General features: G+C 48.6%; 1 protein-coding gene across 1 annotated transcript in view; it reads right to left on the reverse strand.

The window, feature by feature from the left end:
* Nucleotides 1–14,225, reverse strand: part of LOC123030098 (calcium-binding mitochondrial carrier protein SCaMC-3-like) — a 46,762-nt gene that overhangs the window by 14,209 nt on the left and 18,328 nt on the right. Inside the window, exons 3-4 of the mRNA XM_044443709.1 lie at nt 4,505–4,592; nt 3,664–3,775 (exon numbers count right to left, since the gene is read on the reverse strand). Of these exons, the coding sequence (XP_044299644.1) occupies nt 3,664–3,775; nt 4,505–4,592 (200 nt within the window). The remainder of the gene's footprint in view (nt 1–3,663; nt 3,776–4,504; nt 4,593–14,225) is intronic.

The raw sequence follows: 14,225 nt of genomic DNA on the forward strand, positions 1-14,225 counted from the left end.
TCCTAGCTGTACCTGTAGATTACAGACACGGGGCAGGAAGGGGACCTGCCCGAAGCCAAGCAAGGAATCAGAACCACAGAAAGGAACAGAATCCCAAAGAAGAACTGACCCCAAGACCTTTCAGTGTCCAAGGTAACAAGTCCAAATGGCACTCAGCACCCAGCATGAGGCACAACACTCCACTTTCCATTGAAATGGATGGAATGAGCAACCACTGTTGTTCTTGCACAGCTCACAGTACAGCTTGTGTAGAAAAGCTACCTTGCGGGTTGCATCCCACAAGCAAAATCCACACATCTCCCACTATGCCAGCCTTTGGAAAAGCTTGCCACTTGAGGCAGCTCTCCAGGGTGTGGCCTGGTAGGGCCATCTGTCCACAGATCCTGCCAATTTACTACTGGTTTTTTTGCTAGCTGCTGGGCTCCTTGGATCTCTCTCACCATGGGAACAATACATGGAATTTCATATTCCCCATCTCGGTTATTCCCAAATCACTGCAGGGATACAAAGGCACAGAAGCCGCCAGGGATACTGGGTCTAGGGATACGCAGAGTTTGTTAAATTCATTCTCTTTGTGCTGCACAGACTGTCAGGCATCTTTCTTCCTGTCAGCTGCTAATTTATAGAATCTCAGTTTCTTGAATGGCATTCACATTGGGAAATATGCACTTGCACAAATGTGCACTTCCAAAAATATGCAAATATGTGGTTTTCCCCCAATCCTACATTCCACATTTTAGCCTACAAGGGAGAAATGCACATTTTCACCCCACCACTATAATTCTGTATTACTAAATTAGCATATAATTCTGAAAAGTTTAAAAAAATGTCTGCAGATCTGCAGAATTTGTGCAATTTGCCAGTTATTGTGGAATCTATGGGTTAGAAAAAATATGAATGTGAATCTATGGGTTAGATTCATAAAATATGAATATGAACCTGTTGCAGATTTCTCTGACATTCCTAACTAGGTCTAAACTAGAGTGCCTTGAAAAACAGAGGAAGAACAATGCAATTTGGGATATGGAGGGTGGGTTGCTAGACCCTGAAACGCTCACACCCGCTGCCATCAGCTCTTCCGCCCGATGCTCCTGGCAGTCTCGGAGGTCTCTACCTGCCCCCTGGTGGGAGGGGGATGACACAGTGTTTAAATATAAACTTTAATCTGCCCGGTTTCAATTGGTTGATGAGATTAGCATGGCTGGAACAGGATAGTGAAGAAAGAGGGCCTTGGCCAGCACCCAGCCCAGAGACCTGAACTTTTTCAGTTCTGATCCCCCCACCCCTACCTCACCAGTTCCTGCAGAGTCCAGAAAGGGCAGTCAAAGAGCGTAGCTAGCTGTTTCCTGGAGAGCCTCTGCTTAGGGAAGGGAGGGGAATGTGGCATGCACTCCCGACTTCCATGAGTGATGGGAAATCCTAGGAAATGCATCTAGTAAAGTAAGTCTCCTTTGAGGAAAGAGTGCTAGGGCCGTATTTTGGAGACATCTTTTAGTTACCAGTATGCACGTCTGAGCATGAGGAAGTAGGTGGGCAGGCAGTGAAAGCCTTATGAAGTCTGCTCCACTCGCAGGAAGCAAGCAACAGGCAAGCTGCAAAAAGAATGGAGCAACGCCCCAGTGAACCCACGAACCTCTGCCTCCTTCACCGACTAGGCTCAGGGCTGTGTTTTCCTCTCCTGTTGCACACGCACAAGAGGAACATAGGTTTGCATCTATGCGGCAGGTAGCAGAGACCTGGACTGTAGCACAAGGACTGTTAATCAGTGCCCCCAGAGCAAGAAGCAACCCCTGTAAAAGCCTAGCAGAAGGGTGCCAGCAAAACAGGCCATCCAGTGAACCAGACTGGACCCCAAGAGCGTGGAATTTGCCTTCCTCACAGCCTAGAGAGAAGAAGCCCATCTCTTTAGTGGCCCAACACTATTTCAGTCCCATAACATGGTGCCCCAAGTGGTTCCGGTATTTTCCTTGTGCCTATGTAGTACTTTAAGGACGCAATCCAATCAGGGTGCCTGGAAGCCTCCAAAGTGAGATGAGTATAAGCATTCTGTGCAAAGTGCTAGCAGTGACAGAGGTGATCATCAATTCCTAGCTCTGCATTTTCAGTAGGCAGCCGGTTTTGGCTGTCTAGCAGGGCCACTTCGCAGGGGGCCATAAGGAGCTTCCAAAGGTCACATGGTATGTTATAACCTGGCTCCTTCCCTGCCCGCCAAAATGCCCCCTTCACCCCTTTCTGAAGTTGTTCCTGAATTGAAGAGGTGGCTGGTGTGGTTCGTTCCACTTTGGCTCTGTGTGTGTTTGTGTTGGGGGCAAGGCGGGGATGAGCGTCAGAACACAGATCTTCAGCTCCAAGATGGTGCTCTATCTCCAACCTTGGATCTGGGGAACCAGGGTATCACATGGCCCCTCAATCCTATGTCTAGAGACCACAGATCTCCCCTAAAGGTGTAATTCTATGCAAATTTAGACAGGCAAAAGAGGTACATCCCCCAGCATGTCCCAGTCATCATAACTATGGGACTGTATAGGACTGCACCCAAAGTGTATTACTGTCACTCTCTGTTTTTAAGATCCTTTCCAGCTTTTAATTCTGCTGTTACTGATGGTTTAAAGTGTAACATCTATTTAAAAGTGTTTGAACTGTTTTAATGTTTTGTTGTTTAAAAAAAAATTAAGTTGCTTTGCATTTTAGCTGTAAGTCCTGGGGGCTCTCTTTGTCTCCCGGGAGATTTGTCTCGCAGGCTCCTCTACAGGATAGAAAATGAGTAGGGATCCTGCTGTCCTTTGTTCTTCCTGGACTCCAGCTACTGTCACCCCCAGCCAGCATGGCCAGCCATCAGAGGTCAAAGGAGTTAGAGCCCAGCAACATTCAGGGGACCCCTGGTTTACCATGCCCGAGACAGAGGATGGAGTACAGCTTGCCAGTCTGGATCCAAGTCTCTGCTGCTCTGCTTTTCTCCCTTAGTGAATCTTGAATCCAGGTTCCCCAGTACACCTGGCAAGGACATTTAGGATGCTGCTTTGAACCCAGTTTGCTTTTCTGAAGAACTGAGGTGGGTATGCCCAGGAAGGGTTGTGGCATGAATAAGTAGCCAAATAATGTCTAACAGTTCCTTGGGCAGCTAATGCTACTCTGCCCAGACTTGATCATTTTTATTTGGGGTAAGTAATAAGGGATTACAAAGTCTTATATATACCATGTTTTATATACCATGTCACCTGGAAAAATCTATGTCAAAAATGGCATTAGTGGGAACTTTGTAGTCTGTATGTAACTTGGATACTTTCTACTGGAGGGCTGCATTGGTACATTTATATTTGAAAACTCTGCCAAGCCTCATGCTCATTGTGGTGAGTTTAATCTTCTGCATTTACTGTATAATTCCACGCCTACTGCCTCTATTCATATCAGTTGTTCTGGCCCACCTCCCCGGAAGAGCTGTGGCTCAACTTCATATTCAGAAGGCTTGATTTGAGGTTTGATCACACCTTCTCTTGGCAGGGCAGGGAAAAACTCCTGCCTGTAGTCCTGTGACTGCCAGTCAGTCTTAGCAATGCTGGGCTCCCAGTCTGACTTGGTATAAGGCAGCTTCTGATGTTCCAGAATCAGGGAAGTGGGATGGGTGGGGGAGGAGGCAAGGCCTGGCCTGGGGAATGAGCTTACCATTGAGTGCTTCCAGTAGTGGACAATCTCTTCCATGTTCTCCAGTGGATTGAGGATGAAGTGGTCTCGCCACTCATGCCAGTCGATAGTCATGGTGCCATCTTTGTCTATGCTGTAAAACACACATGCAGAGCAGAGTGACCTGGGTGTGGACAGTGGGGACCACGAGTGGTTGGGGGGAAGGGCACACTGGCCCGATCTGGGCCACTGCTTCCCAAGAGACAGGCGGCCCCTTGCAGAGGGGAAAGCAGAGGCAGCAACTATTTGCACTGTGTGGGAGGGGGGCAGGAAAGGCTGAGCCCTGACTCCCATCTCAGTTATCTGCCGAGGCAAACCCTGGGTTTGAGAAGCTCTTGCCACAGCAGCCCCCTCCAAGCAGGTCAGCTCTGGTATGGGGGCCTGAGCATCAAGAGGACTGTCAGCAAAAGCAGGTGCTGGAGGAGTGCCACCTCCATTTCTCACAGGTTTCTGCCAGGAGCATTGCTGGAAATAGCAATGGTAGCATTCAGATCCAGGTGTCCTGCACTGACTGGAGCAACACTGGGGAGGGGAATTATGGGTGCCCAAATCAGAGGTCATGGCAGGTTGGGCACTGGAACATTGGAGCTCTGACAGCAGCCCAGAAGGCCAGACTTCAAGGTCTGGTGTTGGAAACCAGAACCTCAGTCCACTCCTGAATCTTGCTTCCCGTTCTCACCCCTGCTACCTGCTGAGATGAATGCAGGCACTGCAATGGGTCCAGCTATCAACCCAACCCAGCCAGCTGGAACACCAAGCAGATGTGGTGACGGTGTGAATGTGTGTGTGCATATGTGCAAAGTGGGGATGGTCCAAGCCTCACCTGTGTAATATTTTCTCTGCTTGCTGCAAGGATATGTAAACGCCCAGGCTGTGGAAGGTTTGCTGGATCTCAGACACGTCGATCTGGCCTGCAGTGCAATCACAGGGACACAGAGGGCATCAGTCGGGGGGATATGGGGCACAGTTCGGGATCCTGATGGGTTGCTAGAGGCTATGGAGCTGAGGGAGTTTGATGGGGTTCCCCTTGGGGGAGGAAACAAGCTGTGCCCAGACCTGCATGGGCTGTAGGCCTCAGGGAAAACATAAGGACCAGCAGCAGGGTTGAAGGGATTTACTGAAGGGACAGGAGTGGCTTGGTGCAGGGGTGTAGCACTTCAGAAGATGGTCCAGGGGTGCCCGCTCTAAGAGTGGGCAGGAGTCACTGTAGAGCCAGCCATACCAGCCTTCTGAATACTGATCCACCTGCCAGCATCCCACAGGAAGAGAGGCAGAGGAGGCTGCAGAGAGGTACTGCTGTGTGCCATGGCCTGAGAAGCGACAGCACAACTTTGTCACATGCTGGGAAAGACCCTGCCAGGATCTACAGTCAAGATGCCCTGGGTGGGCCATCAGTGGGCCATGCTGGGGGCAGTGATGGCTGATGTGGGAGGGAGGCATGACCTCAGTCAGCAAAGTCAGAAGACAAAGAAGGAAACTGTCACTGTATGGTAAGCTATGAAATGCAGGAACTTGGTGCGAATGGAGGTCAGCGAAGATTTGACAAGGCCGTGCTTTGCTTGATGTGTATGCTTGTGCAGCTGTTCCCTTGCATATGCAAATGTGTGCCACAATGTTTGTGGGGGCAGGGGTAGTTACAGGTGTTTCTCTTCAAGTTACATTTCTGCACCTCCCCTGGATCTCTAGCAGAGAAGACAAAGGAAAAGGCAAACACACCCTGTGTTGTCTTTAGTCCTTGCTCCATGCAGCTTCATTCCAATCCTGAGCAGCAGATTGGATTGGATGACCTCTGAACCATCTCTGGCTCTAACATTAGAATCTTAATTTCTTTACAAACCAGGTACTGCCACTACTCCATCTCCCCAGAGAGAAAAAGAAGCGTACCTCTACATGTGCCAAGAAGGGACTGGCTCTCTATTTTGCCAGTTTCCTTTCCCTGCAGGCTGGGAACCTGGCTCTGGGTAAAGAAACCTGAATTAGGGCCAGACTACCTGCTCAGAGGGGGGATGGTGGAGGACAGGAAGACATGGAGGAATGTTGTCCATGGGGTTGCGAAGAGTCGGACACAACTTTGCGACTGACCAACACCACCTGCTCAGAGGCAGGTAGAGGCACAGATGCCTGTATGCACACTGGTACAAACATGTAGGTACTCATGCCACCCTTGGGGACCCTGCCCCCTAGTGGCAGACAAGAGAAACAGTTTGCCTTTAGGGAGGTTCCTTGCCCCTGTAGCCTCAATCCCTTTCCATCTGGACAAGGCATTGGGCCCCCAGAATTATCTTTCTTGTTTCTCTGATTTTTTGACTGCTGCACATTGATGCTCACAGCTGCAAGGGCATCCACAATCACCCCAAAGGGGAGGTGAAAACTTCCAGGAGTTAATTGTCCTCACTGGGAAAGGGGTTGGCGATATCTAGACCAGCAGCGTGGCCCACTTGGAAGGGTGTGCACAAGACTCATCGTTCTCCTCCTGAGCTGACTGACCACTCTACATCCGTTTTGGTTCTTTCTCCATTTGGGGAATGCTACAGCTGGAAAGCACCATGCAAAGATGCATTGCTATTACCTTTCAGTTGAGAGCAAACTTTGATTGGCTGAAGTAACATTCCCCAGTCAAGTGGAATGACATCTGCTGTCATACCGACATCATGAACAAGCAGCAGCAGCACAAGGAGCAGGAAGAGATGGTTCCCACCTACCCTGCACATTGCCTACCTGTCCAATGAGCCAATAACCCTGCCTCCTTGGGGGAGGGAATCAGCTGCAGCTCTGTGGCAGGGCCTCTACTTGGCATGCAAAAGGCCCCCAGTTTGATCCCCAGCATCTCCAAGTCCTGCCTGGATCTCTGGAGAGCTGCAGCTACCAGTCGGGGCTGACATTGGACCAAGGGCAGCTTCCTAGTGACCCAGCTCTGACTGGAGAGGAGTGCCCGATGCAGTGAGTCAGGTCACTCTGGCTTGATGGTGTTCAGTACTAGGCCTCAACAAAGATAAGCCACTGCACTGGGCACTTGATGCTTGGGAGAGGTGCAGGTCCAATCCCGAGGATCTGTGTGCTTCTCATCAGCACTCTCTCCCCCACCCGCTCATAGAACAGAGCCACTACCACCTCCTTACAGTCTATTCCTGTCTCCTGGTGAAATGCAGATAAGGAAGAATTGCCTTGCAAGGCATCCAGGTTATGGTTGTAAATTACCAGATTTTCAGGCTTTCTCATCAAAGCTGGTGCAGTCATGGATATTATCAAAAGGGCTTAATCAGTGCTGCAGTGATGTTTTGAAATATAGGTGCTCAACATGTCCATCCCCAGAGATGATGTTAGGGGACAGCTCATTAGGGTTGCAGCCCCAGATCTTTCATTCAGAGCTTGAATCTGTGGGAGGCCACCTGCATCTCCACCCTCCTGTCCACAAGCACCTGCTGAAATAAAAAGACAGGAGCCCTGAAGATTTTTGTTGCATCTGATCCCATCAAATTAGCTGGTTCTTTGCTCACATATGCTTTATGTTCTGCACCCCCTTTAAACCTTTCTGCCTGAGATCAAATGCCCTCCTTGCCCTTATCCATGCATCTCTTTTACAAATACTTGCGCCCTTGGAGACAAGGTCTTTAAAGTCATACACACACATGCGTGCACACACACACACAATTTTGGGCATATGTAAATTAACTTATGCAATTTTTCCTCTTTTTTTGCCCTGTGAGCCCAAGCCCCAGCATTTCTTTATCTCATGCTCTACTGGTGACCATTTCCATAGCCACACCCTGAAGCATATCAACAAACCAGTTCTAACAGTTCTAATCTGCACCAAGAGCAGGTATTCAGTAAAACAAATGGGGCTTAATTGCCTGTTCCAGATCAAGCCGCCTCAAATACTTCACATTTCAGCAAAGAACAATATATTGTTTTGTGAAAAGTTCATCCCTCTCTCCCAGCTACTGTGAGAATTGCTACTAAGCACAGAGGAAAAGGGGAATTCTGAAGGGGGTGGAAGAATGTCAAGGTATCTGCAAATAATAATTATCTGCATCCCTGCAAACCTTGACTCTGCTACACCACTGGATGTCTACAGAATCAGGACTTGCTGGCACAAAGACGCCATATGCATGTCTGTGTCTCTGTCCTGCCGTTGGTGACTTCAGTGTCACCCATCTCCATTTTTACAAATCAGTCTTCCCTGACCTGTCCTCCAGCTGGTTGGAAAATTTGCAGCAGTCCTGATCATTGGCCATGCTGGCTGCGGCTGATGGGAACTGAAGTCCAAAACTGCTGTAGTGTAGGAAGTTGGGGAAGCTCTCCTTTATGCAGCGTATGGTACAATGCAGTGGCCAGAGTGTTAGGTATCAGCTGGGAAGACACAGGCTGAAATGGTTCTTTTCTTCATAGCGCTCACTGGCTGATCTCGGGCCAAGCAGACAGAACAGAGACAGAAATGTACACATGTACATCTCATCCCAACGTATCCCACAAGGTTGCTGAGGAAATGAAATGTGGTGGCTCAATGGGCAAGTCAAAAATGTATTGCCAAGGACCACCCACTACATCCACACCTTCAGGACAGGAGCAGAGACTCTGTGGTTCTCTGGATGTTGCTGAACTACAACTCCCATCACCCCAACCATCGGCTTCACTATTGGGGCTGATGAGAGCTGGAGTCCAACAACACCATCATGCAGACCCACAGGCCATTCACACACTTTAAAATGATGCTGGCAGGGCTCTGTGGTCTGTTTTACAGCCTTAATATATTTCCTCCACAACTCTGCAAATCCAAAAGTATTGGCATCTGACTAAATCTGCAGATGATACCCAAGTGGGGGTGGTAGCCAAAATGGAGGAGCAGGAACTCTAGGTCCAAAAGGATCGGGACGGACTGGAAGTGGGCAGGGGACCACAGGATGGCATTCAATACAGGTAAGTGCAAAGTTTTGCACTTGGGAATCAGGAATAAGTGCCATAGGGATACAGTGCCATGATGCCATACAGGATGGGGGACAAGTGGCTGGAGAGCAGCACTTGTGAAAGAGATCTTGGGGTACTTGTCGACAGCAGGCTAAACATGAGCCAGCAGTGTGATGCTGAGGGTGAGGGTGAGGGTGAATGCTACCCTGGATGTATAGCCAGAGGCGTGGCTTCCAGATCAAGAGAGGTGCTGGTGCCACTCTGGTGCATCCACAATTGGAGTACTGTGTCCAAGTCTGGGCTCCACATTACAAGAGGGACATAGCAAGGTTAGAATCAGTCCAGCACAGGGTCACAAGGATGGTAGCTGGAGTGTGGGGGGAATACCGTATGAAATGAGATTGAGGGAAGTGGGACTTTTCAGCTTGGAGAAGAGGAGACTCTGAGGGGATTTAATAGCGACTTACAGGTATGTGAAGGGGTATCACAAGCTAGAGGGTCATGACCTGTTCTCCGCTGTGGTGGAGGGAAGGATGCAATTTAATGGGGAAAAGCTGAAGGAACTGGGCTTCAGGTTGGATGTCAGGAAGCACTTCCTGATGGTTAGGACCCCTAGGATATGGAATGGGTTTCCATGGGAGGTGGTGGAGGCTCCATCAGTGAGGGTGTTCAAGGAAAGCCTGGACACCTACATGTTGGACATTATATGAGCAGAGCTGGCTTGTGCTGGGGGTCAGACTAGATGGCCCTTGGGATCCTTCTGACATGCTTTGTTTCTATTTTTCTATGTTATGGGCTCTCCATTACAATTTCCAGTATGCTAAGAGTAGGCGATTCTTACAGTTCTACAGGAAGAGACACCAGCTCTGACCTGCCTGGCCAGGCTACTGGACGAGAGGCCTTGTAAGGTCCCCTCTGGTGCAGATCTGCATGGGTAACTTGTACCTGAGGCGTTTAGCAGGGATGCCACTTGAACAGCAGTGCTGGTCAAGAAAAGCAGGGAACACGTGCAAATGGGCTCAAATTCCAGAGGAGCCACCCACTGCTAATAAGGACTTTGCAGGGCCAGCCCAAACATGTCGCTGTCTGAGGCACAGCAGAAAATGGCACCTTGTCTGCCCACCCACATCAGAATGCCAAGTGCCCCAGACTAGTGGAGTTACTTTAGTACACATGGCTGAAACGCCATATGGACCTTTCCCCCTCCCTGGCAGTAGGAATGCAGCAATAAAGGAAATAACTAACCAAGTGCTGCCCTTTAATTGTTCCCCAAATCTGCTGCCTGAGACTACCGCCTCACTGTGCTCCATGACAGGGCCAGCCCCGCTGCTTTCACCAACATACATAAGCTGTACCCTGGCACAAGGCCAGAAAACTTCACCCGGTGAGGTTGGCCTTCTCAGATCGCAATCAGCAGGAGCAATGCCAGGCAGCAAAAATATCCAGGGCTCAGACAACAGGACAAAAAATGCAGAGATTTCTATATGCTAATTTGCATATACTTTAAAGTGGTGCGTGCGCGAGTGTGTTTCAATAACGCTGTCTCCTAAGGGCTATCTGAAAAAAGGGGTGTATGGACAGGGAAGAGGAATTAATTTGATTTCAGAAAAGAATTGCAGGCAGAAAATTTGGGGGCAGGGCAGGAGATGAAGTAGAGGGCAAAGAGTCAGCTAATGCAGGCAGGGCAATCAGAGGCTGCAGAGAACCTCAGGACCCTGTCCCTCAGTTTCAGCAAGCACCCATGGAAAGCAGGTTGGCGGGTGGGGGCAGACGGCCTCCCAGATTCAGGACTCCAGCCTGTGTGGGCGACCCCCTAAGCATGGCCTCTGGTAATCAGTGAATGAGGGTTAGAGTGGAACAAAACTGCAGGAAGGGGGAAGACATGATGGGACACCAGAAGCCAAGGGACATGAAAGAATTGGCAAGATGACAACGAAGGGAGCATTTAAAAAAAAATGGGGAAGAGATGGGTAGGACCTCCTGTCCACACCAGCTTGTCTGGTGTTGCTTCCTGCTTGGTAGGACCTCCCCACCCCTCCCCACCGTGCTTCTAAGCATTATTTCCCCTGCCCACCCCATGCAATACGACTGTGACCCTTTTAACAAGCACAGACCCCAGCACAAAGAAGAGTGACCCAGAAATCCCCCCTCTCTTTGCTAACTGTGAAGTGAAACAGTGCCATGGAACAAGCCAGAATGATTTAAAGGCCCAGGCTGCTTTTGCCCTGGAGCGCTGACTCCCCATGGTCAAGCAGAAATGCCTTCTGCCTGGTTTGGCCACTAGCCACCCGGAAGGTACAGAACCTCCCTGGCAGTAGCAGCAACTGCCCTGGTGCAGAGAGCCAGAAGCACCAGTTCTGTCTGGTTCAGACTGTGATGCTGTGGGTGGGGAGTAACAGCTGAGAGGCTTCCTTCATCTGGTCAGGACCAGCCCAGGAAAGGGGTGGACCAGTGTCTGCATATACTGTCAGTTGACTTCCCAGTGTTCCTTCGTTGTTGTAACGTGCTGTCAAATTTCCTCCAATGTATGGTGACCCTATGAATGAGTGCCCTCCAAAACATCCTGTCCTTGAAAGCCCTGCTCAGCTCTCCTCAGATCAAGGCTTTGGCTGCCTTTATGGAACTGAACCTTGGTTTTTCAGGATCTAGGTTTGAATATCCCTTTGATTCCTTGGATATTCTGCAAAAGGTCTTGGTTCCCTCTTCTGTTCTCTTTTCTTTCTCTGCACTGGCCATGTACTAGTTTTTTCTCTCTCCTTGTGTAATAGCCTGAAAGAACTGAATGAAGCTGTGTTGCAGGGCTTTTATTCTTAAGGTCACCGTAAGTCAGAGATGACTCAACAGCATGTGACAACAACAGGAAAAAGTCACTGAAAAGTTGCTCTCAGGATGTTGGCCCTATTTCTGTCACCTCTGTTTTTGCTTCTCATCTGTCCTTAGTGATTGTGTTTCTTCTGCCATCTATCTAGGCTTTCCTCTGCTTTTTTCTACTAGAATTGTCTTTTGGCATTCTTCCTTAAAAATGTCTCTGGTGTTGTTTTGGCAGCAAGATTACAGATTCTCCATCTCCTTTTTCCAATCATGTACTTGATTTTTGTATTGGGCATCTGGTGATGCCTCATATACAGCCATCTGATCCTTTGGTTTTGAGCTATGTGTATAATCAGTGACAACACTATTCATACCTGTCCACTTTTCCCCAGTAGCTGGTTGAGTGCCTTCTTACCTGGAAGCCTCATCTCCTGGCACTATCTCACCTCATTTTGGATTGTTTCATTATACAGTTTTCAAGGCATGAAATATACACAAATGGATTACCAGTGCCTTCTCCTGTGCAGTACTAACCAGAGTTAGCCTGAGCACCACTACTGTTGTCTGTGAAAGATCCTCCATCAGCATTACCTTCAGCTATTGCTGCTGCCCAGTAGCTGCCCTTCAGGAGTGTCTCTGCCCCCAACACCATCAGAGAGATCCATCCTCTTCTGCTGATGTGATCATTTCTCCTGAAGAGGGTGGAGGCATCTTAGACTGGTGATCCTGCCTGGGGATCAGCCTAGTGAGAGAGTCTGGCCTCCTGACAGCATTGCTCTTCGCTTCTCCAACAATCGCAGGCCTCCTCCCCACCTTAAGGGGAGCATCCAAGAAGGGGAATGAAATACTAGGGCGGCCTTCTCCATCTGATCCTCAGAACCACCCTGTGGGGCAGGATAGACTGAGAGTCCTTAAACAGCCCAGAATTACTCACTGTGGGGCCTAGAACCTTGGTCTCCCGGGTCCCAGCCGAACTCACTTGGCAATCCCCAACAATTTGGGAGTGCTAGACACATTCAGCATTTTGTGAGACAGCCCTAGCCAACATACCCAATGGTGAGGCATGCTGGGAATTGCAGTGCTGCAGCACATCAAGGCCACAATCTGCCCAGCCTTGGGCCAGGTGGCACAGTGGTGAGTGCTGCTCTGCTAGGGGGCTTCAGATTTCTGCAGAGGTCACAGGACTCTCACAGCTGTTAAAAGATGGAGCTCCATCCGTTTAGCCTTGACTGCAGCTTATCAGCAATGCTGATGCAATGCTTACCTAGGATTAAAGCCAGCTGGGGTAAAGGTGGAGAGAATTTGTACACACTCAGCAAGAAGAGTACAGCCGATCAGCTCTTGCTTTCTTAATCATGATTTAGAAATTAACTGTGATGTTACATCTCCAATCCACAGAAGCCAGACGAGACTTTGCAGAAAAGAAGAAAGAAAAGCTGAACTGGATGGACTCTTAGTCCGATTTAGCATAGCTCTTCTCATGTTCTTAGGAAGAAAAAGAGCAACCCTAAGAGTACATGGGAAAGCGAACATTCAAGGGACATCAGCAGTGCTGTGCTGCCTCCATTCTTCTATTTCACAGTTTTGAGCTCTCCACTACTAAGGAGAGACATGGGAGAATGAAGGAATATTCTGCAAAGCACAGGCCAAACTCAAAACACTGCACATTGTCAAGAGAGGAGAGACTGGAACTGGGGCACACATCCAAGCCTAAGGGCTACGTAAAGAGCTCTAAATCTGCCAGGTTTGAGAATAGTTGAAAGAAACAACAGCATGAGGCTAAAATGGAAAAGATGACTGTAGCACAAGAGAAGTCATTAGGTGGATCAATTAAAAACCGAAATGAAGCTGCATTACAACACTGGTAGTACATAACATATCCTTGGCAGTCTGGGCCTGAACAAAAGGTAACTTAAAAGATTGGACATGATCCTCTATCAGCCACACTTCTACATAACTTTGCACCAACTTTCATGCATGTGCTCATGCTCCAACAAGTGCTTCCTCTCTCTCTTGGGGCCTTAAGTGTTTTTTGGAAGGTAGCTTAAGCAAGCAAGCCTGCCTGACTCCAACCACGCAGACTTCCTTGCTATAACACCCAGTCAGGCTTTCCTCCATGGCTACTACCAGTCCCGTTTCTTGCACCCCTACAGAAGCAACTTGTGTATTGAAACATGGGTCCTCAGCCTTTCTGGATCTCGGGGGCACAGTCAGAAACTTGAAAAAGTGCTTCTGGCATCACCCCAAAATGCCTAATCGGTGGATTGCAGCTTTGACATCTCTCTGCTGCAGCTCTGGATCTTAGACCGGATCCTGTGCCATATTCAGCACCTTTTGTTTTGTGCCTATTGGACACTGCAATGACCCTTTAATAAGGAATGGCCTAATTCACCTAATTGCTGGTGGTGCTATGCAGTGAATGTTTCATTTAAATACATGTTTTAGTGATCTCCAGTAGTTGCTCCCTTTTGTGAGGGGAGGTTATTACACAAACCAATTTTGTACTGGAGCAATCTTTAATATTCACTAATGTATACACTCTTCTAAATAGACCTGCTTCATAAAAATTAACAAATGGAAGCAGAAATGGATTTTCCACAACTTTGACGACTAAAAGACTGTTATCACAAAATTGGAAAGATAAACACTCCTCTCCTATAATGCCATGGACTGAGCACTTTCCAGTGCTTTTGATGTATGAATGGCATATAGATGCCAACTTTAAGGGGATGCTTATTTTGATATTTGTGCTGCAGTTTGGAGTTCGTGCACAATTTGCTGGAGCATTTCATACACATTCGTGTGCTTATTTTAAAAATGGGGAAAAT

The sequence above is a fragment of the Varanus komodoensis genome, unplaced genomic scaffold, assembly GCF_004798865.1.
Source record: "Varanus komodoensis strain SLA01 unplaced genomic scaffold, ASM479886v1 scaffold42, whole genome shotgun sequence".
Lineage (NCBI taxonomy): Eukaryota > Metazoa > Chordata > Lepidosauria > Squamata > Varanidae > Varanus > Varanus komodoensis.